Below are 24,198 nucleotides of genomic sequence, written 5' to 3'. Positions count from 1 at the left end.
ACAAGAAGAATCTTATAGAAATATTTGACACTCAAATTAATATCAGATATATTCATTTGACTAATGCTATTACAATTACAGTTCATAGCTAATGGCATTATCGGGCTATTATCACAAAGCATTACCTCTTTTCTAAAACTCATTTCCATGATAATTCATTGAAATCATCATGAGAACACACTATCTTGATGGGTTTTTACCTCCCAATGCTCTTCAAAAGAATGAACTCACCCTTCTAAGAAAGCTTGTTATCCCAAATAGTACCCAGGCCTGTTCTGCAGTTCAAGTGAACGATGCATAGAGATTTCTCTACAGTTTTGAAAGACACTGTGTCCCTTCCTGGAAACAGCAAGCTGATTTCATTTTTATCCACAATTCCCAAGAAGTAGAAATGCAAATTTAAGTCTCCATGCAGGCATTGTTATGAGAAAAAAGTATTGAGCATGTATAGATTCAGGACCCAAGCTCCAACCACCCCTTCATTCAACAAATACTTATTTTATCTCCTTTACATGACTTTAGGCAAACAGTTCAGCCTCTCTGTGCCTCTGTTTCCTTGTCTTTAAATTGAGGGTAATAATAATTTGAGTAGTTATTAGATAAATATGAAAAAAATGGTAGAAAAGCCAAAGTTAGAATATAGTTGTTAGGTATTATTTCCTTCAGGTATCATGAAAATTAATGTGTTTTAAAAATTAACTCAGGTAGGAGAGCTATGAATCTCAAATGAAGCATTTAAATCAGGTTACTGAAAGGAGGAAGGAAAGAAATTAACATTTATTAAGTGTCAGTTATATGCAGACCTTGCTACATGCATTTCACAAGGATATTATTTCATTAAATCTTCACAACAATTCTTTGGGGGTAGGTATTTGTAGCCCCATCACGGATAAGAAGGAAATGAGCTCAGAAAGCTATACAAGTTGCCCAGACCCTATAGTGGTGGATTCCTGATTGGAAAGCTCTTTTTACTGCATAGGGTTTATTTCTCGAGATGCAGAAGCACATACACCCTGGAGAATGATGGTTACATCTTTTTAATTGCCTACTTCTTGGCTCCAAAGCCAAAAGCAGACAGTGAAGTGATAGATGTGCCTAAAATAAAGTAAGGTGTAAAACCCATTTCAGTTTTGCCTCAACCATTTTGGATGTTTGCTAAACCATTCCCATTATAAAATAAGTTTTTAAAAATCTAACAAAGTTTGAAGGAAATAATTGCTCCCTGTGCCCAACTGAAGTCCTTGAAAAATTTCAAAAGGCATTGCTGCTGCTGCTGCTAAGTCACTTCAGTTGTGTCCGACTCTGTGTGACCCCATAGACAGCAGCCCAACAGGCTCCCCCGTCCCTGGAAGGTTTTTGACTTTTCAGTTCAGTTCAGTTCAGTCGCTCAGTCATGTCCGACTCTTTCTGACCCTATGAATCGCGGCACACCAGGCCTCCCTGTCCATCACCAACTCCCGGAGTCTACCCAAACCCATGTCCATCAAGTCGGTGATGCCATCCAGCCATCTTATCCTCTGTCGTCCCCTTCTCCTCCTGCCCTCAATCTTTCCCAGCAACAGGGTCTTTTCAAATGAGTCAGCTCCTCGCATGAGGTGGTCAAAGTATTGGAGTTTCAGCTTCAACAGCAGTCCTTCCAATGAACTCCCAGGACTGATCTCCTGATCTTTTGACTTTTAAATAAAGACAAAAATAAACAAATAGGACCTAATCAAACTTACAAGCTTTTGCACACCTAGAGGAAACCCTAAACAAAATGAAAATACAACCTACAGAATGGGAGAAAATATTTGCAAATGATATGATCGACAAGGGCTTAATTTCCAAAATATATAAGCAGTTCATACAACTCAGCAACAAAATAAACAACCCTATCCAAAATTGGGCAGGAGATCTAAATAGACATTTCTCCAAAGAAGATGTACAGATGGCCAATAGTTACTTGAAAAGATGTTCAACACTGCTAATTGTTAGAGAGACGCAAATCAAAACTACAATGAAGTACCACCTCACACCAGTCAGAATGGCCATCATTAAAAAGTCCACAAATAATAAATGCTGGAGGCAGGGTAGAGAAAAGGGAACCCTCCTGCACTGTTGATGAGAATGTTAGTTGGTGCAGCCACTATGGAAAACAGTGTGGAGATTCCTCAGAAAACTAAAAATAAAATTGCCACATGATCCAGCGATCCCACTCCTGGATACATACCCAGACAAAACTGTAATTCAAAAAGATGGATGCGCCCCTATGTTCATAGCAGCGCTGTTCACAATAGCCAAGACATGGAAACAACCTAAATGTTCATTGACAGATGAATGGATAAAGAAGATGTGGTATATATATATATATATATATATATATATATATATATATATAATGAAATATTGTGTGTATGAGTCACTCAGTCATGTCTGACTCTTTGTGACCACATGGACTGTAGCCCACCAGGCTCCTCTGTCCATGGAATTCTCCAGGCAAGAATACTGGAGTGGGTTCCCATGTTGTTCCCTTCTCCAGGGGATCTTCCTGACCCAAGTATCGAAGCCAGGTCTCCTGCATTGCAGGTGGATTCTTATCATCTGAGGCACCAGGGAAGCTGGCAGTAATTACTGAACATCTGTGTGTGATAGAATGAAATATCACTTAGTCATACAAAAGAATGAAATAATGCCTTTTGGAACAACATGGATGTAAATAGAGATTATCATACTAAATGAAGTAAGTCAGAAAGAAAGATAAATACCATATAAAATTACTTATGTGGAATCTGAAATATGACACAAATGAATCTATGAAACAGAAACAGAATCATGGACATAGAGAACAGACTTCTGGCTGCCAAGGAGGAGAGGGCTTAGGGGAGGAATTGAGCGGGAGATTGGGGTTAGCAGATGTAGGCTTTTATATGTGGAATGGGTAAGCAGCAAGTCCTGTTGTATGGCACAGAAAACTATGCTCAATATCCTACGATAAATCATAATGAAAAAGAATATTTTAAAAACAGTGTATATTTACATGTACAACTGAATCACTTTGCTCTACATCGGTAATTAATACAGCATTGTAAATCAACTATACTTAAGTAAAAAATTTTAAATATTTTCACAGCTCCATAACATTCAGAATGAAATGTTAGTAAAAAGAGAAAATACTACCTCTTCCTCCAAAAAGAGATAGTTGAAATCTGCCTTAAATCAAAAACAATATGCTTGTCATTATATATATATATATATATTATATTTAGTGTGTGTTGTACTGCAGAAACCAACACAAAATTGTAAAGCTATTTTCCCCCAATTAAAAAATAAATAAAATTTAAAAAATACCCAATATGCTTTAGCACTTAAAATAATGTCATGTATACCTGAGGCATTGGGTAAATCTAGGATTTCAATACAGAATATAATGAAATGTCACTGAAGGGTTCAGACTCGACTGGTTATTGTCACTTGGGGTATTATAATTTCCAAAATAAAATCTTAGGACAGGTTCATAAATAGCACATAACTTGCAACTTACAATATCGAGGCCATCATCCAGACTTTGACTGCTGAAAAAGAGTTGATTGTAGTGGAAAACCAGCCATTTTTGGTCTTTTATAATAAAACAGAAACAATTTTTAGAAGTCAAATACCCTCAAAAGTATGTTTGATGACGTGGTTTAAAAATATTTTTCTCCCATAAAGGTGCCCATATATGTTTTACAATATTATTATTCTGCCATATATGATGAAATAAATTCAAAGTATAAAGGAATGGAGAAAAAGCTGTGGCCATGGGCTCAGTAGTTGTGGTTCCCATGCTCTAGAGCACAGGCTTAATAGTTGTGGCACTCAGGCTTCATTTCTCCACAGCATGTGGGATCTTCCCAGAGCAGGGATCAAACCCATTTCTCTTGAACTGGCAGGCAAATTCTTTACCACTGAGCCACCAGGGAAGCCCTATGGTTATTTATTTTAAACAAAATTAGTGCCTGAATTAATCCTGCTGAAAGCTCAATAAACAGATTTGTATCAAGTACCTGCCTTTTGTTCTTTCCTTAAAATTATTGAGAGATAGTCCAATGTCATTTGAAATTCTTCTCTGAAAGAAAAAAGAAAGCTTACTTTTAACAATTACTTGATATGTTTTATTGCGTGGATAGGGATATATATTGATTTAATTTTAATATATATCATATACATGTATAATATATATTACTTTGCCTTTTCCTTCTTAAGGAATGTTTAGATTTTTCCCATTTTCTAATGCTATAAATATTATTAAGGTGTGCATATTTTATATAATCTTAAAGTACATGAGATAAGGATTGTCCCCTTAGACTAGAATCTTGGAAATGTGATTGCTCTTTCAATGAAGTTAAATATTTTAAAGACTCTTGAGAAGTAAAGCCAAATTGTTTTCTAAAAGGCTAATCAATTATGCCACCAGTGTGGTAGGATAATACTTGTCTCAATGTATTAATTTCAGCCCTGAGCATATTACTATTTTAATCTTCATCAATCTGATTAGCAAAAAATTATATTCCATTGTTACTTTAATTTGTATTTTTAAGAACAGGAAATTGAAATTTTTAATGTGAGGAACATTGCTCTTTTTCTTCATAAAATGACATATCATGTTCTTTGCCCATTTTTCTTTTAGTCTATCTGTGTTTTTTCTTATTGCTTTCCATGTTCTTTAAACTTAAGGGATATTATTATATCATTGCCATTTATTGCTAATATTTTCCCAGTTTTAACTAAACATTTAATTTTATAGATGAGTGTTTTACATGTGTTTTGTTGATATATACTAATAATCAAATCTATCAACCTTTTTCATTGTGATTAACTTCATCACATTTATCTATGGTTATGGAATTTTGCATGCTCAGTCACTCCAGTCGTGTCCAACTCTTTGCAACCCCATGGACTGTAGCCCGCCAGGCTCCACTGTCCATGGGATTTTCCAGGCAAGAATACTGGAGCTGGTTGCCATTTCTTACTCCAGGGGATGTGAACCCAACCTGGGTCTCCTGCATTGCAGGCAGATTCTTTACCACTGAGCTACCAGGGAAGCCCTATGGAATTCTAGTAGAATAGACTTATTCATGTGGACTTAATTTTTGTATTAAGTGAAGATAACACTTGATTCAAATAAACAAGTTTCACAACATAATTTGATATATATTGAGAAAAGTTAGTTAAATCAAAAATATTCCACAACTATAGGATAAATGAACTAGACTTAGTTCTCAGGTGGTCTTAGCATTGTTTCAAGGATCTCTTTCCATCTTGTTCCTTTCCAATCCCTCTTGAGTTTAGCTTAGTATCACTCTCTTTTTAATTATATGGTTTTATGATATATAATGCATCCAGTGGCTCAATGGGTAAAGAACCTGCCTAAAAATTCAGGAGACACAGGAGATGCAGGTTCGATCCCTAGGTCAGGAAGATCCCCGGAGGAGAAAATGGCAACCCACTCCAGTATTCTTGCCTGAAAAATCCCATGAACAGAGGAGCCTGACAGGCTACAGTCCATGGGGTTGCAAAGATTCGGACTCGACTGAGCAACTAATCATGCATGCATGCAGTGCATATCAGGTATTACTAATCATACTTCTTGTGGTGATTCACTTATAAAAATATAATAAATGTAAAAATTATATTCCTTATGGTTTATACCTCCATATGAATTTTGAAGTCATTTTATTAGTTTTACCCAAATCCTGTTATTTAAAAAAATAAGTTGAAGTCAATAGCAAATTTTAGGAGAGAAAGTTTTTACTATAATTAGTGTTCCATCTAAATGTGTAACATTTTTAATTTATTAGTGTTCAAAAATTCAGTTTAGTAAGAATTTTTCTTTGCATATATCCTGAACATTTCTTAGAGTTATTGTTGGCATTTTATGCTCTTTTTCTTTTTGCTGTTATGAACTGAATCATTTTCCCTCATTACAACTCACTGAGATAATCACTATTATATAGGGAGATTATTAATGTTTATGTCTTCATCTTGCATCTAACTTCTTAAACTTTCTTAGTAAATTTATGAGGGCATTTTAGTTGATCCTTTTAAGTTTACAGCTGAATTCTCTAATCTTAAGATAAATATAATTTTCATCCTTATTTTCAATATTAACTCCTCTGCTTTGCATCCTCATCAGGACACAGAACTTCAGGGCAATGTTAATACCAGAATACAGTCACATTTTATCTTTCTCATAACCTTAATAGGAATTTTTCTTAATTTTCTATTAAGCATATTTATAGGTTTATAAAGAGAATCTTAAAGGATGTTATCATAAGAACATTTCTGTTTCTTGTTCTCTAAGATTTAAATGAAGCAGGCTAAATTTTATTGAATGCTTCTTAAGCAGTTCTTGAGATCACCTTTTGATTTTTCTTACTGCTCCTGACATTACAGTATATTTAATTAATAGATTTTTCAATATTAAATCATCTTAACTACATGGGATAAACAATCCTCAGTAGCATCAATACTTGATGATCTTTTGCTCTGTAAGATCCAGAGGAAAGACACTTCTTCCATGAAAATGAAAAGGTACATTCAGACCTAATGTGTCTTTGAGTATCATTCTTTGCAATGTTTCTTTCCCTGCTATTTCTTGCCATTAAGATTTTTCAATTCTTCTAGGTTCTATTTTGGCAAATAACGTTTTCCTAGATAATCATCCTGTTTCCAGAACATTTTTTGACACTAACCTAGCATACTCATAACTTAACACTGTTATATCGTCTGATTCTTTTGTTGTATATTTTGATTGGATTTGTCAAGTTTTTTGTTGTTGTTGTTACATTTTCCTGCAATGAATCAGCTCTTAGAACTGTTTAATATACTTTAAGATATTGACTTTCTATTCTATTTCCTTCCTCTCCTACTTTCCTTAGATTTGTTTTATTTTCTGATTTTTCATGTTCAGTGTTTAATTCATGTATGCTTATTCTTACTCTAAAAGTGAAAACAGTGTGCCTTTAAATGTCTCTTAATAGGATTTAAATCTGTATGCTTAAATTTGTAAATGCAATTTTCTCATTTTCTTTATGTTCTAAATACATTGTGATTGTAAATTTCATTTCCTTTTTCACCAGCTAGTTATTTAGGAGCAGAATCTTCAATTTACAGGAATTTGGTTTGTCATTAATGTTATCTAAACTTCTATAAGTCCTCTAACATTTTTCTTTGTACTCAACAATATTGTAATCTTAATTAAACTCTTACCAATCATATTATTCCTTTTTATTGAAGTATAGTTGATTTACGGTATTGCATTAATTTCAGGTGTACAGCAAAGTGCCAATTACATTATTCTAATTCTCTACATTATTTTCCTTTTTGCCTACTCTATCAAAAAATGAATCAAACTATGATGTAATCATTCAGCAGAATTATTTATCTATCTGTGTTCTTCTTTGCATTTCCAACAGATTTTTTTTATGTTTCATTACCTTGTTATATTTCATTTACATAGCTGCAATTTGAATTGAGCTTTTTATCAATATAAAAAGATCCTCGATGTCCCTTTGACATGGTTTTGCCTTTGAATTCAGTTTTTCCTGAAATTAATTTTTCCGCTATTTTATTTTTACATTTGCTGTATGAGTTTCTCATTTTATCATTATTTTTTTAACCTTTGTTATTTTGTGTTGGGGTATTTTGTAAACAACAGTAATAATATGTATTATCATCACATTTCTTCCCTCATATGGATTTTTTTCTATTTACTCATCTCAGTGAAAGTGTGTTACTCACTCAATTGTGTCTGACTCTTTGTGAACCCATGGACTGTAGCCCACCAGGCTCCTGTGTCCATGGCATTCTCCAAGCAAGAGTACTGGAGTGGGTTGCCATTTCCTTCTCCAGGGGATCTTCCCTACCCAGGGATTGATACTGGGTCTCCTGCATTGCAAGCAGAGTCTTTACAATCTGATTTACTGAGGAACAGATTTACTGAGGAAAGCTCAAGGAACAGATTTACTGAGAGGCAGTATCTACTAACTGAGAATGTATATGGATTTCCTTACCTCCAGTCACATTCCCAGGTGGCGCTAGTGATAAAGAACCTGACTGCCAGTGCAGGAGACATGAGAGACATGAGTTCAATCCCTGGGTCAGGAAGATCTTCTGGAGGAGGGCATGGCAACCCCACTCCAGTATCCCTGCCTGGAGAATCCCATGAACAGAGGATCCTGGCTGGCTACAGTCCATGGTGTTGCAAAGAGTTGAACATGACTGAAACAACTGAGCACAGTACAGTCACATTCCATATTTTTGCCAAAGTCTTTTGTTAAAGATCCCCATTAAAACCCAAGTTACGACGAGAAGCAGACTGACATGAGAACGTTCTCTACCCCCATTTTCTAGTTCTTCAACACTCTGATCATACAGTGTGATTATAACCTTCAGTCTCAAGCATACTTGACTTTCGGGTGCTCCCAGAACTCTTGTTCACCTATAATACTTCTGAAGACTACACTTCTGGGATGCAATGTCCCCTGACTGTGCTGTGCCCCCATTACTTCTTGCCTGATGGTTTATGCAAGTTCCACTCCCTGATATAATAGTTTAGAAGCAGAGGTACCTGGTGCTGGGTACTGGCTAGAGGGGTATATGGAAGGGCTTCCCCAAACATCACCAAAAAAAACCCCAGTAACTGTGCATTAGCTCAACAACAAATACCATCTTTCTGTCTAGGACTGACCTTGATTTCTGGGATGGGGGCATATCCCAGTCACCTCCTATTCACGATGTTAGTGAGAGAGGGATCCTGCTGCCTAAATAGCATAAGATGAACACGTGGGCAGATGGGACTGAAGGCAGTTTATCCCATCACCCGTGCTCATGTTAGGGTACAAGAGCATGCTGTGCCCGGCCCTATGGGGCTGCACCCAGCAAGAGAGCATACAAGCAGGGTCTGTGAGGAACAGACTTATAGCAACAAACAGTGATGTGATCTCTGCTTCCCATACGAGGATGTGACTGCTGGGCTGAATAATGTTGAAGGACTGGTGAGAAGTGAAATCTGTTGAGGACCAGTTGGAGTGTAGCTGGTCTGGCTGATAGTGAACTAGCCTGAGGGGACACTATCCCCCTGGGTGGGGAACATATCTGATGAAGCAGGGAAATTTGTGGTCAGGCCTTTAGGGCTCTGTGACCCTCAAGACACAAAGGCATTACATGAAATGTTAGGCTTCACATCACAGGGCATAAGATGCAATAGGAATAAAGTATTTTTTTTCACATCAGTAGTTTTGTGCTGTTTACAGCATCATAGCATGTGTGGGTCACTATATGTATTTCTCAAGCCCATTCCTAAAACCTTAAATTTAGTGTAAATTATTTTAAGTCTCATAATAAGTTGAATATCAATCCCAGGATTTAGGTGGAGATACCATCTTAGATATTTTGGATGTTATTTGAAGCAAGCTATTGCAAAGACTGCTGTCCAGATGTTTTTAGACTGTTGACAAGATGCTAAGGAAAATCATAATTAATCATTATATTAGCACCAATAGGGAGCTGTAGTTGTACAGTTTTAAGAGTAAGAAATGAAGGTTCTGGAAATTCCCTCCTGGTCCAGTGGTTAAGAATCTGCCTTGCAATGCATGGGGCACAGATTTGATCCCTAGTTAGAGAAGTAAGATCCCACAGGCTGCAGGGCAACTAAACCCGCAGGCCACAACTAAGACCGATGCAGTCAAACAAATAAATATTTAAGAAAAAGAGAAATAAAAAGCTCAAAATAAAAAAGAAAAGGAGGGTTCTACTGAGTGAAGTTTCCCTTTACCTCTCTGTGCCTTCATCTTTTCATTAATAAAATACAAGAACTAGTTTAGATAAGTCTATGGTCCTTTTATCTCTAAAATGACCATGATAATTTAAGATAAACAGAAACATTTTATTTAGTGCCTATAAAGTCAAATGTTCGAGAATAATTACTGGCATACCTCAGAGACACTGTAGGTTTGTAAAGCAAATATAGCAATAAAGCAAGTCATGTGAATTTTTTTCCTTTCCCAGTGTATATAAAAGTGCTGTTTACACTATACAGTCTATTAAAACAGTATGTATAAAAGACATTGTATATTAAGATACTATATTGTCTATTAAGATGGTATAGCATAAAACATGTTTACACTGTAAGTCTGCTAAGTGCCCAGTAACATATGTCTAAAAAAAACAATGTATATACCTTAATTTAAAAAGGATTCTGTTTGGGGGAAGTTTCCTGGTAGTCCACTGGTTAGGACTCTGCATTTCCACGGCTGGGGGCCCGTAGTTCCCATGGTTGGGGAACTAAGATCCCACATACCACATAGTGTGGCCAAAAAAAAAAAAAAATCTGTTGGAAAAATGGCACCGGTAGTCTTGCTTGACAAGAGTTGCCACAAACCTTCAGTTTGTAAAAAATGCAAGATCTGTGAAGTGCAATAAAACAAGGTATGTGGTGTATCTGTTTGTATGTTTCATGTTACTAATCCATGAGCTCCTTTGCTTAAGCGATGGAATGCCCATTTCCTGGTACATAAAAATTTCTTAAATGATTTTCAAATGAACAATTAAATCTAGCTGAGTGAGAGATGATATAGGGGGATGGTGAATAATGCCAAATATTTTGTGAGTGTTCTTCTAGTCAGTAGTCTAACACTCATTACTAACAAGCTGGTTACAATATCAAAATACGTCACCAAGGCTTAACTGGCAGCATTAACAAACAGCACTTTGTCATCCCCCAGACTCTTCACGTGGCTATTTTTTTCTCATGTTGTTAACCTTCCTGTCCACCCCAGCTAAGACCTAGAGAAGTCTCGTTAGTCCCATTCGAGACCTAAAGCCTTCACTTTGTCTCCTTTTGCAAGGATGCTCCTGATTTCAATCAGCTACTAGAAATGTCAGATGAAAAATGGCACAAATGTGAATTACGACAATAAAAGTTTATAAGCTACTAAAATAAAGTTATAGTACCTAAGAGCTGAGTCAACTGACAATGTTAAATGGAACATTTTACAACCAGTCCTGGGATAATGATAAAAAAAAAAAAAGGCACACAGAACATGAAGAAATATCTGACAGGAGATGGGCTCAAGATCAGGCTCAGGCTCCATGAGTTTGTATGAGCACCTCTCAAGTGAGGCGCAAGAAAGGATAGCCTAATGCTTATGGGGTTACCCTCTCTGTGTCCAACCCTCAACATCTATTATCTCTTTTTCTTTTCATACCAGCTCAGTGAGAGGGGGTACTGCTATCATTTTAGAGAGGAGAAACCAAGGCTGAAGCCATGCATTTGGGCAAATCCTCAACAATCAAACTATTAAATAATAGACTTCAAAAGTCTCTCTGATTCTAGCAATGCTTTTCTATATTTTTTTCTATATCTTTCTATAGGCAATGCTAGCTCTAAAGAGGAGAAGGCAATGGCACCCCACTCCAGTACTCTTGCCTGGAAAATCCCATGGACATGGATGGAGGAGCTTGGTAGGCTGCAGTCCATGAGGTCTCTAAGAGTCAGACACGACTGAGCAACTTCACTTTCACGCATTGGAGAAGGAAATAGCAACCCACTCCAGTGTTCTTGCCTGGAGAATCCCAGGGACGGGGGAGCCTGGTGGGCTACCGTCTATGGGGTGCACAGAGTTGGACACAATTGAAGTGACTTAGAAGCAGCTCTAAAGAGCATACATAGACATGTAATCTCATATATAAAGCAAAGTTAAGCTTCACAAAGAATCTCTCTCTCCAACTTGATGCTAGTGCTTGCTCCATGTAATCAATTCAGGTGATGGTTTTCTTGACCTTGAAGCACACCATGTAAATTAGCTACACAATCAAAGGCTTCCCTGGGGGCTCAGATGGTAAAGAATCTGCCTGCAATGCAGGAGACCCGGGTTCCATCTCAGAGTTGGGAAGATCCCCTAGAGAAGGAAAGGCAAAACTATGGAACCAGAATGAGATCAGCATTAGGAAGAAAGATGAACATTAAAAATCATATTTTAGAAAGAATACTCCTATATATAAAATGGAAAAGTAATAAGAACCTACTGTATAGCACAGGGAACTCTACTCAATACTCTATAATGGCCTGTTTAGGAAGAGAATCTAAAAAACGAGTAGATACATGCATATGTATAACCGATTCACTTTCCTGTTCAGCAGAAGCTAAGAAACATTGTAAATCAACTATACCCCAATAAAAATTTTAAAAGAATAAAGGAGTATTATCAGGAGCTTGACTAGGTGGTGTGGTTCTCTTTTATTTTTTAAATAATTCCAGTCACAAAATATCTTGTGTTATTTGCAAATTTCCACTGCCTTTCTCTAACTTTTCAAGTACTACATCCTCCTGTCAGCCCCATGCATATAATACCAGGTGACACTGTTTCTCTTGTGTGCCCACCCCAGCACCCCCAATGAGAGAGATGCACGCACACTAACCCCACACCGGGCGCGTGTGTGCATGCTCAGTCTCTCAGTTGTGTCGAACTCTTTGTGACCTTATGAACTATAGCCCGCCAGGCACCTCTGTCCATGGGATTCTCCAGGCAAGAATACTGGAGTAGGTTCCCATGCCCTTCCTCCTCCAGGGGATCTTCCTGACCCAGGGATCCCAGGGATCAAACCCCTGTCTCTTATCTCTCCTGTACTGGCAGGCAGATTCTTTACCATTAGCGCCATCTAGGAAGCCCTGATAGTCTGGTATTTGCTGTAATTGCACAATTTCTTAGAAATATTATGTTTTACCTTTAAAGATCTTACAAAATTTATATTCTTCTCCCTCATCTGACTTTGTTATGGAATAAAGATAGTCTTTTCAATTACTTATTACGGAGTAAAATTCATGCTCCAAGAAGAATTAATGTCATGTTAATTCTGAGGCTTTGCCTACTCTGTGCAAACTCCTCTTACTCTAGCCAGAGAAACACGGTGATAAAATGGTATAATCGCATGACATGCAAAGTGCTGATGTGAAATGAAAAGGACAGAAATATGATTGGGATATTAATTCGCGAGAAATAAGGAAATGGGACTGTTTGAATAGGCTTAGCAGGATGGTTTAGTTCTTCCTGAAAGTAAGTGTGATGCTATCTCAACTTACCTTGACCTCTACCCTGACTCCCCCATTCAGGTACAATCAAATGTTTAGTTTCTAAACACACACACACACACATGCATTAAAAGGGTTACAAAATACCCAATAGACAGACACAGACATTCAGTGAAACTTCTCCTAAATATCAGATAAAGGCAGCATGCCAATGTAGCAATAAAACCATAAATTTCTATTGTAATGGAACACAAATTAATAAAATGGGGAAGTAGAACTTACAAAATAGCTTTAAACTCAATACCAGATTTCATTATAGGTCCTAGACTATAATGGACACAAGATAATTTTCATGGTTGATCCATAATAATAGTCATTGGGAAGTTAAATGACAGAAGAGCAGCAGCTTTAAGTGGGAAATGGCACAATTCTTCACAGCTGTCATGCTTGTGCACTTGCTGACTATCAACCTTGAACAAAGCATTTAATTCAAACCCCATTTAAAAGTATACACTGTCAAGAGAGAGGCCAAAAACCATATACTAGTTAAGGAAGCAACCTGTAACCTATGTGCCAGAGATGACACTGAACATCAAGTCAGTTGGAACGTAGATGGATTGCTCACCACCCAGTGTAGGAGCTGATTATTCATAGATGATCTCTTCCTGGTCTCATACTGCATAATATTTTGCGAGGTGGCCACCTGATGGGAAGAACTGACTCATTGGAAAAGACCCTGATCCTGGGAAAGATTGAAGGCAGGAGGAGAAGGGAACAACAGAGGATGAGATGGTTGAATGGCATCACTGACTGGATGGACCTAAGTTTGAGCAAGTTCTGGGAGTTGGTGATGGACAGGGAAGTCTGGCATGCTGCTGTCCATGGAGTCGCAAATAGTCGAACATGACTGAGTGACTGAACTGAACTGACTATTTTGCCCATTCAGAACTGCAATTGAATTTAAACTCTCTCTCTGAAGATAGATTTTGCCTTTTAAGTAATCTTTTAAACTTCCATAATACTATATATCTATGATATATTATTACTACTAAGATCCTACTGCTGTTTTTAAAAGTAGTGCATAAAAATAAGTGCTACATGTATAATGTATATGATAGAATACATCATATTTCATAGAACATATTCAATATTAAATTTAAACACCACTGAAGAAAAATTGAGTGTGTGTGTAAGTCATAGTGATAATAGGGATATAGATATATAGATTTAGGTATGAAAAGAGAGTTCTAGCAAAGATCCAAAGCAAAAGTCACAACTTACTCCTGCTGCTGCTAAGTCGCTTCAGTCGTGTCCGACTCTGTGCGACCCCATAGACGGCAGCCCACCAGGCTCCCCCGTCTCTGAGATTCTCCAGGCAAGAACACTGGAGTGGGTTGCCATTTCCTTCTCCAATGCATGAAAGTGCAAATTGAAAGTGAAGACACTCAGTCGTGTCCGACTCTTAGCGACCCCATGGATTGCAGCCTACCAGGCTCCTCCATCCATGGGTTTTTCCAGGCAAGAGTACTGGAGTGGGGTGCCATAGCATAGTAAAAGCAATGACCTTGAACTCTAATTAATTTCCTATATACTCAGTTTGGGGCTTCCCAGATAATGCTAGTGGTAAAGCACCTGCCTGCCAGTGCAGGAGATATAAGAGATGCGGGTTTGTTCCCTGCATCGGGAAGATCCCCTGGAGGAGGAAATGGCAACCCACTCCAGTATTCTTGCCTGAAGAATTCCATGGACAAAGGAACCTGGAGGACCACAGTCTGACTCTGCGATCCCATGGACTGTAGTCTGCCAGGCTCCTCTGTCCGTGGGGTTACAGAGTCAAACATGACTGAAGCAACTTAGCACAGCACAGCACATACTCAATGTGACATCAGAAGGAGGTGAAGATTCCTTACTTAAGGGTATTAAATTGAGGAATTCTCATCAGGTTAAAAGAAAATCTTCACATGAACCACAGACTGCAATATGACCAATAGGGTCTGTGGTATTAAAGTAACACTGGATTTATCCTATCTCAGTTATCAAAGTAACATCTGGTATCTACATGTATTATCTCACTAACCTTACAATTGGGCTTCCCTGGTAGCTTAGCTGGTAAAGAATCCTCCTGCAATGCAGGAGATCCTAGTTCAATCCCTGGGTTGAGAAGATCCCCTGGAGAAGGGATAGTCTACCCACTCCAGTATTCTTGGGCTTCCCTGCTGGCTCAGACAGTAAAGAATCCACCTACAGTTCAGGAGACCTGGGTTCGATCCCTGGGTTGGGAAGATCCCCAGAAGAAGGGAATGGCTACCCACTCCTGTATTCTTGGCTGAAGAAGTCCGTGGACAGAGGAGCTTGGCAGGCTACAGTCCATGGGATCACAGAGTCAGACACAAGTGAGTGACTTTCACATTCACAACCTTACAATTAGTACATGCAATGGGCTATCTGGTGATGACAAATATTTTTCATACATTCAATATATTTTACCAAACAATCCTTGTGGGGGTGCCAAGCACTGCTCTATATATTAAACATATAAGAATAAATTAAAAATGTGATTCTTGCAAATTAGAAGCATAATCAGGTTCTTCTGATACCTATATTGTGCTATAGAAATCAAGTTTTTTGACCTTCAAAACATTTGGCATGCTTTGCTTATTATTTTACTGTTAATTACAGAATTAAATGAATTTTGACTCTGAGTTTCAGATGTGCTTTTTTGCTCTGTAGATATTATTCAAGCGAATAAAACTCTATGAATTGTGGAATGATAAAATATTCACAGAAACTTACAACTCTGCAGTTGAATAACAATTACATTTGTTCCAAACAGGCAATTGGTTTCCAAACACATTAAACAAAGGCAATTTAGAAAACTTCTTCTTCTTCTTGGCATCATTAACATTGTTGAACGTCCTGGGATTCTGGAGTGTTTCACAAAGGTAAGTAAGTGTGTGGTAAGATGAACAATTTCTGAGTCCATGAAATATTGATCTGGGAGCCATCACTGAGCCAATGGGAATCTTGTATTCCATGACTGGACAAATTAGCATATTAGAGAAATTTAACAGATATTCAGAGCAAAAAATTTCCATTTAGACTTCACTTTTTCCATCAGTCCTTATAATAAAAAGTTCTTTGCTCAATTCTAAAGCAAGATATTTTTCCTCCAACATACAGTGCCATTTTAGAATTAGAAATAACCATATCGATAATAAGAATGAATGAGTCATTATCATTAAAAGCAAATATCATTAAACAAATAGCTAGAAATCTAATGAGGCTTAAGATTTGGATTCCATTCAGGCCTTTAAATCAGCAGTGACCATTTCAAGGTCAATAACAAACTGTGCAAAATCATTTAGCCAGTCACCTGAGACCATTCAAGTGGCTTAATATGTATCATCTACCATCCATCCATTGCCAGCCTGTCTCTCTCTCTCAGTGATGTCTTCTTGGATGGCTGTGTGCTTTTGAGCAAAGTGCCTCACCTCTCTGAGCCTCTGTCTTCACACATGTAAAATAAGGACAATAATTGCAAACTTTTGTGGGCTTTTTGGGGAGATGAATTTTGATAAAAGACCAAGGACAATGTCTGCCATGTTGCAGGAACTAAATATGTCTATTTTCCTCACTTCATTCCATTCATTTATCTATTTAGTCATTTAGTCTCCTGTCTAGTGCCACTTATTCCTTGCCTGAATCATTCTTTTATTCCTCTAATAAATCTCTTTTGGAACCTCAGTCATGGGATGTGGTAAATCAGAAGGACATGAAGTCAGTATCAGTCAATGTTCCATGCCACCTATGCCCTCACTATCATGGGGCCTATGATCCAGCAGAAGAGAAGCACTGAGACCTCAGGCGAGACAGAATTAATGACAAAAATAAAAAAACAAACAAAAATTAAAAGTCTTAAGGGCCTCCTGAATTTTAAAATTTCTTACCTTCCAAAGTATATGTTATCAAAGTGACCCTCTGTACTGTAAAATCTCCTTAAAAATGCCTGCCTGGTTCTTAGATCGACTACCTCATTAGAAAGTCAGATTCTTGCAGAAGGATTCAACAGCAATGTGCCCGTCTTTGCAGCAAAACAGAGTCGGCAATAAAAACTGAAACTGAAGGCAAGGCTTCTTTCCCCTCTGGCCACTGCCTCCAAATACATGAGTGCCGCCCATCAGCTAATTCTCACAAACCTGTGTTGTGTCTCAATTTCACGTACTCTCCCACTGTAAGATTTGACCTGTGTTTCAAAAAGTAGTTTGGGTCATTTGTCGAGATGCGCACGGACCTCAAGTTTGTCATACAGAGTGCAGTAAGTCAGAAAGAGAAACAAAATCGTATCTTAACACATAAATGTGGAATCTAGAAAAACGGTAGAGATGAACCTATTTGCAGGGCAAGAATAGAGACAGACATAGAGAATGGACACGCAGACACACGGTGAGGAAGGCAAGGGCAGGTTGAATCGAGAGAATGGAATTTACTTATATACACCACCATGTGTAGAATAGATAGATAGTGGGAACCTGTTGTATAGCACAGGGAGCTCAGCCCAGTGCTCTGTGATGACCTTGAGGGGTGGCACGGGTTGGGGTGGGAGGGGATATATATATATATACATATAGCTGATTCACTTTTTTGTACTGCAGAAACTAACACAACATTGTAAAGCAACTATATCTTAATTTAAAAAATATATGTCAATAAAGTTGAAAAAAAAAAAAACAATCTTTAGATTCAGCCCAGTTGAATCCAGTCCTACAGCTTAGCTGCACAAACCTTGGCAAGTTGCTTAACCTTGCCAAGCCTCAGTTTCTTCTTCGTCAAAAGGAAACCATAAGAATGGTAACTGTGCCATAAGGCTATTGTGAGGATAAGTAAATACTCAAAAATGTTAGCAATAATAATAATAATGATGGCCTCATGTGTTGCTTTATGCTCTCTTCTTCCTCCTGTTTATTTTTCACCTAGACTCATACTGAGATATGGCCAAGATGACCATGACTGTGGGCTAAATTCAGGTAGCACTAGCATGAGAACCAAAACTCTATTAGCTCTGGGACTGACTCACACATTTATTCATTCATCCATTCATTCAACCAATGTGTTAAGCATTGTTCCAAGCACTTGAAAAATAAAATTGCAGAAAGCAAAGTACTGGTCTACATGGAGCTAGCATCTAGCACTCAAAATATTTAAGTGTGATTATTCTTCTGTGATTGTTGAGCAAGTAAGTTACTATAAAGTGAGAGATGCTAGAGCAGGGTTCAGAGAAGGAGGCAGGAATAAAAATATACAAAGCACCAGAGATCGGAGGAACCAGAGATGAAAAGGACTAAGAGATAATGTAGGCTGGGCTTGTGCATGTGTGCTAAGTCACTTCAGTCATGTCCGACTCTTTGCAACACTATGGACTATAGCCTGCCAGACTCCTCTGTCCATGGGATTCTCCAGGCAAGAATACTGAAGTGAGTTGCCATACCCTCCTCCAGGGATCTTCCCAACCCCAGGTATGTCTCCTGCAGCTCCTGCATTGCAGGTAGAGTCTTTACCACTGAGCCATCGAGGAAACCCCAATGTAGGGCTTATTTAGAAAGAAATCGGATTCTTACCAAATCTTCTCCATCTCCTGTATACTTTATTTTATCTTGCATCCTTTATGAGGGAAGGAAACAAAGAGAGGATGAAACAAACCAGGATGAGAAGAAATTGATTTTCCATATGTTGAGCATTTCTGTCTTAAGCAGCATGTTTGTCCACCTCTCTGATCTTATCACTCTATACATGAGAACTGTGGTGTTGGAGAAGACTCTTGAGAGTCCCTTGGACTGCAAGGAGATCAAACCAGTCCATCCTAAAGGAAATCAGTCCTGAATATTCATTGGAAGGACTGATGCTGAAGCTGAAACTCCAGTACCTTGGCCACCTGATGTGAAGAACTGACTCACTGGAAAAGATCCTGATGCTGGGGAAGATTAAAGGCAGGAGGAGAAGGGGACAACAGAGGATGAGATGATTGGATGGCATCACCAACTCAATGGACCTAAGTTTGAGCAAGCTCCGGGAGTTGGTGATGGACAGGGAAGCCTGGTGTGCTGCAGTTCATGGGGTCACAAAGAGCGACTGAGTGTCAGTCCATGGACATGACTCAGTGACTGAACTGAACTGAATACATGAGAACACTGAAGTGAAAACCTAATTGAGTAAATTGTGCTGCTTCTTCTTCTTTTTTTTTTCTTTTATTTTATTTTTAAACTTTACAATATTGTATTAGTTTTGCCAAATATCGAAATGAATCCGCCACAGGTATACCTGTGTTCCCCATCCTGAACCCTCCTCCCTCCTCCCTCCCCATACCCTCCCTCCGGGTCGTCCCAATTGTGCTGCTTCTAAGTGCCATGGAGGAGCCCTCTTCCTGCTCTGATGACCCCTTAACTCTATGGGGATGGAGACTGTTCCTTCAGCTCAAGTAACTGTACTCAGCACCACCTGTTGATCAGCCTCCACAAGAAAACAATGCTTGTCCCATTTCAGAAGAAAGGAGAGTCTGAGATATTTGCCCATAGAGATTAAATAGCTAGAACCAACTACATTAGTTCAAAGGAACACATTGCCTTGGGTATCTATTCCCAGTTGGGACTGGAGAGGCCAAACCAAAAGCATTAAGCGAGAAACGGTATGGAATATAAGTGATTAGATCAGTGTCTGCAATGAGAAGTGCAGGATTCCAGCTTATTTCTATACTGATTGCTTCTGTCTAACACTGGCAAAAAATAAGGGACTTCCCTAGTGGCTTGGTGGTAAAGAACCCACCTGCCAAAAAGGAGACAAGGGTTCAATCCCTGGGTCAGAAAGACCCCCTGGAGTAGGAAATGGCAACCTACTCTAGTATTCTTGCCTGGACAGTCCTATGGACAGAGGAGCCTGGTGGGCTACAGTTCACGGGGTCCCAAAAGGATCAGACATGACTTAGCAACTAAACAACAACAAACAATAAGGATGGAAACAGGAGAAAACACAGATGTCCCAGGGATGGTATTATTGAAACATTATTTATGAAAGAGATGATGTTTTATCTCAATACACTTCCAAACACAATCTAGCTCTTACCAAACCCAAAGGTATATCTGGTCAGAGCCAGATATTGGTGATAAATCTATCAATGTCAGTCCCAAGTATCAAGGAGGGTCCCAAGCTATTCTTGTCCCAAAGATCCTGAGGCCAGTGGATTAAAGATGAAACAGCACCCTCACTAACATACAAGTGGAATTAGGTCTGTGTTAGCATACAAGGGCACCCCACCATCAAGTTTATATTACTGTGCTACAATCCTGGTGTAAGTCCTAGAACCAAACTAATCTTGTTGAGGTCAGTGGAAAATCACTTAACTGGGTATGCTGCTGTTTAGTTGCTAAGTCATGTCCAACTCTTGCAATTCCATGGACTATAGCCCACCAGGCTCCTCAGTTTGTGGGATTTCCCAGGCAAGAATACTGGAGTGGGTTGCTATTTCCCTCTACAGAGGATCTTCCCAACCCGAGGAGATCGAACCCGTATCTTCTGCATTGGCAGGGGAATTCTTTATCTCTGAGATAGCAGGGAAGCCCTAGCTAAGTATAGTTAGGAATATTCCAGAGTGCCAGACCAGGTGTACCTTCCATGTCTAAGAAGAAACAAAAGCAAACAGTTTCCTGCCTCTGTCTGTATTAGAGTCCTCTTCAATCACATCTATTTCTGCTTTATTGACTATGCCAAAGCCTTTGACTGTGTGGATCACAATCAACTGTGGAAAATTCTTCAAGCGATGGCAATACCAGACCACCTGATCTGCCTCTTGAGAAATTTGTATGCAGGTCAGGAAGCAACAGTTAGAACTGGACATGGAACAACAGACTGGTTCCAAATAGGAAAAGGAGTTCGTCAAGGCTGTATATTGCCACCCTGTTTATTTAACTTATATGCAGAGTACATCATGAGAAACACTGGACTGGAAGAAACACAAGCTGGAATCAAGATTGCCGGGAGAAATCTCAATAACCTCAGATATGCAGATGACACCACCCTTATGGCAGAAAGTGAAGAGGAACTCAAAAGCCTCTTGATGAAAGTGAAAGTGGAGAGTGAAAAAATTGGCTTAAAGCTCAACATTCAGAAAATGAAGATCATGGCATCTGGTCCCACCACTTTATGGGAAATAGATGGGGAAACAGTGGAAATAGTGTCAGACTTTATTTTTCTGGGCTCCAAAATCACTACAGATGGTGACTGCAGCCATGAAATTAAAAGACGCTTACTCCTTGGAAGGGAAATTATGACCAACCTAGACAGCATATTCAAAAGCAGAGACATTACTTTGCCAACAAAGATTCGTCTAGTCAAGGCTATGGTTTTTCCTGTGGTCATGTATGGGTGTGAGAGTTGGACTGTGAAGAAGGCTGAGCACCAAAGAATTGATGCTTTTGAACTGTGGTGTTGGAGAAGACTCTTGAGAGTCCCTTGGACTGCAAGGAGATCCAACCAGTCCATTCTGAAGGAGATCAGCCCTGGGATTTCTTTGGAAGGAATGATGCTGAAGCTGAAACTCCAGTACTTTGGCCACCTCATGCGAAGAGTTGACTCATTAGAAAAGACTCTGATTCTGGTAGGGATTGGGGGCATGAGGAGAAGGGGATGATAGAGGATGAGATGGCTGGATGGCATCACTGACTCGATGGATGTGAGTCTGAGTGAACTCCAGGAGTTGGTGATGGACAGGGAGGCCTGGCGTGCTGTGATTCATGGGGTTGCAAAGAGTCGGACACCACTGAGCGACTGATCTGATCTGATCAATCACATCTGAAATAGTGACAAACACCTGAGGCTCTCCAGGTTGGGGCTGAAGGAAGTAGGTGGATGAAATGTTTTCCCTTGCTGGAAAGTATTATAGGAATATTGCTATAGACCTTAATATAAATATGCATCCTACATCAGATGCTAAGACATTAATAAAGGATATTATAGATGTTTATTGGGCTTCCCAGATGGCACTAGTGGTAAAGAACTCCCCTGCCAATGCAGGAGACATTAAAGACACGGGATCAGTCCCTGGGTTGAGAAGATCCCCTGGAGGAAGGCATGGTAACCCACTCCAGTATTCTTGCCTGGAGAATCCCATGGACAGAGGAGCCTGGCAGGCTACAGTCCATGGGGTCGCAGAGTTGGACATGACTGAACTGACTTAGAGTGCACGCACACATGTTTATAGCCGGGGAAAATAGAAGGGTAATTATTATTACAACTTGACACCATCATCCCTCTAATATTGTAAAACACATAAAGTTAATATCATTGTGCTTAATTTGTTAATGATACCAGTAATCTTTTGTTACATAACCTGTAACAATTAGCAAAAGAGACCTAAATCAGAGACAAAGGACTAGTTATTCAAAGCATATCCTTTTCTTACAGGTATTTTTAGCAATATTGAGAAGGGAAAGAAGGCAAAGTTAGCATCAGAAACCTTCACAAATTTAAAAAAAAGCCTAACCTCGGAGACTTATGTGTCTTTGATAAAATTGAACTTATGGTTCTTATTCATTTGTTCATTCAACCAATATTTATTGGACATCTGATATGTACCCTGGAGGAGGAAATGGCAGCCCACTCCAATATTCTTGCCTGGGAAATCCCATAGACAGGAGCCTGGCTGGCTACGGTCCATGGGTTCCTAAAAGGATCGAGCATGACTTAACGACTAAACAACAACATGTACCAGGCACTGGTCAAAGCAGTAGCATACAGCAGTGAATAAAACAGCCTGAAATTCCTCTCCTCCTAGAGCCTCTTCGAAATGTTGAAGAAACAATTGGTCTTCAGAGGCAGCATGCTATAGAGGAAAACGGTCAGGACTCAGAGAGTTCTGGTTTCAAACCCAAGCTCTGTCAACTCTTACTCCTGTGAACCTAAGCAAGTTATGTAACCTCTTAAAACATCAGTCTTTTTTGCCTATGAAATGGGAATGGTTCCATCCTTCCCAGGTTGTAGTGAGAATTTGGTAAGTTAGGGTGAGTACCAGGCCCTGGCTTACTGTCTGGCATTTAGAAGATGGGGAATCCAGATTTTGCATAAGTCAGGGATAAGGGGACACAGTTTAGAAACACATTTGTAGATTTCTTCTTCAATAGTGGTGTTTTCCACACAGTCTCAGCGCTAAATTTAAAAACCCCTAGTGCATCTGACCACTCTAAAGTGGCATTAGTGGTAAAGAACCCACCTGCCAATGCAGGAGACATAGAGACATGAGTTCGATCCTTGGGTCAGGAAGATCCCCTGGAGAAGGAAATGGCAACCCACTCCAGGATTCTTGCCTGAGAAATCTCATGGACAGAGGAGCCTAGTGGACTACAGACCGTAAGGTTACAGAGAGTCGGACACGACTGAAGTAAATCTTTCCAATCCTGCCGCCATTAAATGTACAAAGTTGATAATTCCGGACTTCCACGTTTCTCACCATCAGACTCATGGAAGACTGTAAAACAGCACCACCTAAAGGTCCTTGTGAGACACGGTCACATGTCCTAAAACTCCCTTTGTCGTTTTATCCAGACTCTTCTGGGGAGCAGGGCTCTTAAATAATCATCACCGTTGTGCCAGTATCTACGGGACTGTAATAAAAGAGAGACAAGCACGGGGAGAAAGCAAATGATTTATCAAGTCATCTACATCTGGCCTTAAAAAAAAACCTTTCTTTCTTTCTTTTTTAGGTATTGTAATCTAAATCATTTTAATGCCCAGAACACCAGTGGAAGTAATCTCAAAGAAACCCTTCCCCTCCAGGAAAAGTCTTTGAAATTTTACGGCAGTACACTGGAATTTTCTTCAAGTATTGATCTTTAGGAAACAGCCCTGTGAAACTATTCGACTCAACCCATCATATGAGCGGAGTATTCACTGTCTTCTTCAGCTGGACGCTATGCCTTTTAGTTTAAGAGCTAATATGTATTGGTATGAGAGTGGCCTTATGGACGCTATCTGTGTACTTTAATGGTTCAGCCGTTTAAAGCAATGTATATGACACTTCTTAGTTGTCATAGTTTTAAGTCCTTAGAATTGAAATAATAGTATGTCAATATACTTCCCTTCAGTACATTTATTGAGCCCTTATTACA

General features: G+C 39.0%; 1 protein-coding gene across 1 annotated transcript in view; it reads left to right on the top strand.

The window, feature by feature from the left end:
• SLC15A5 (solute carrier family 15 member 5) overlaps nucleotides 1-23,941 on the top strand; it is a 95,457-nt gene extending 71,516 nt beyond the window's left edge. The window contains 2 exon segments of the mRNA XM_027543541.1: nucleotides 15,882-15,990; nucleotides 23,794-23,941. Of these exon segments, the coding sequence (XP_027399342.1) occupies nucleotides 15,882-15,990; nucleotides 23,794-23,941 (257 nt within the window).
• The last annotated feature ends 257 nt before the right edge of the window (nucleotides 23,942-24,198 follow it).

This window comes from Bos indicus x Bos taurus, chromosome 5, assembly GCF_003369695.1.
Source record: "Bos indicus x Bos taurus breed Angus x Brahman F1 hybrid chromosome 5, Bos_hybrid_MaternalHap_v2.0, whole genome shotgun sequence".
NCBI classification, from domain to species: Eukaryota; Metazoa; Chordata; class Mammalia; order Artiodactyla; family Bovidae; genus Bos; species Bos indicus x Bos taurus.
Note: the sequence above shows the minus strand (reverse complement) of the source record. Positions and strands in the feature narration are given on the sequence as shown.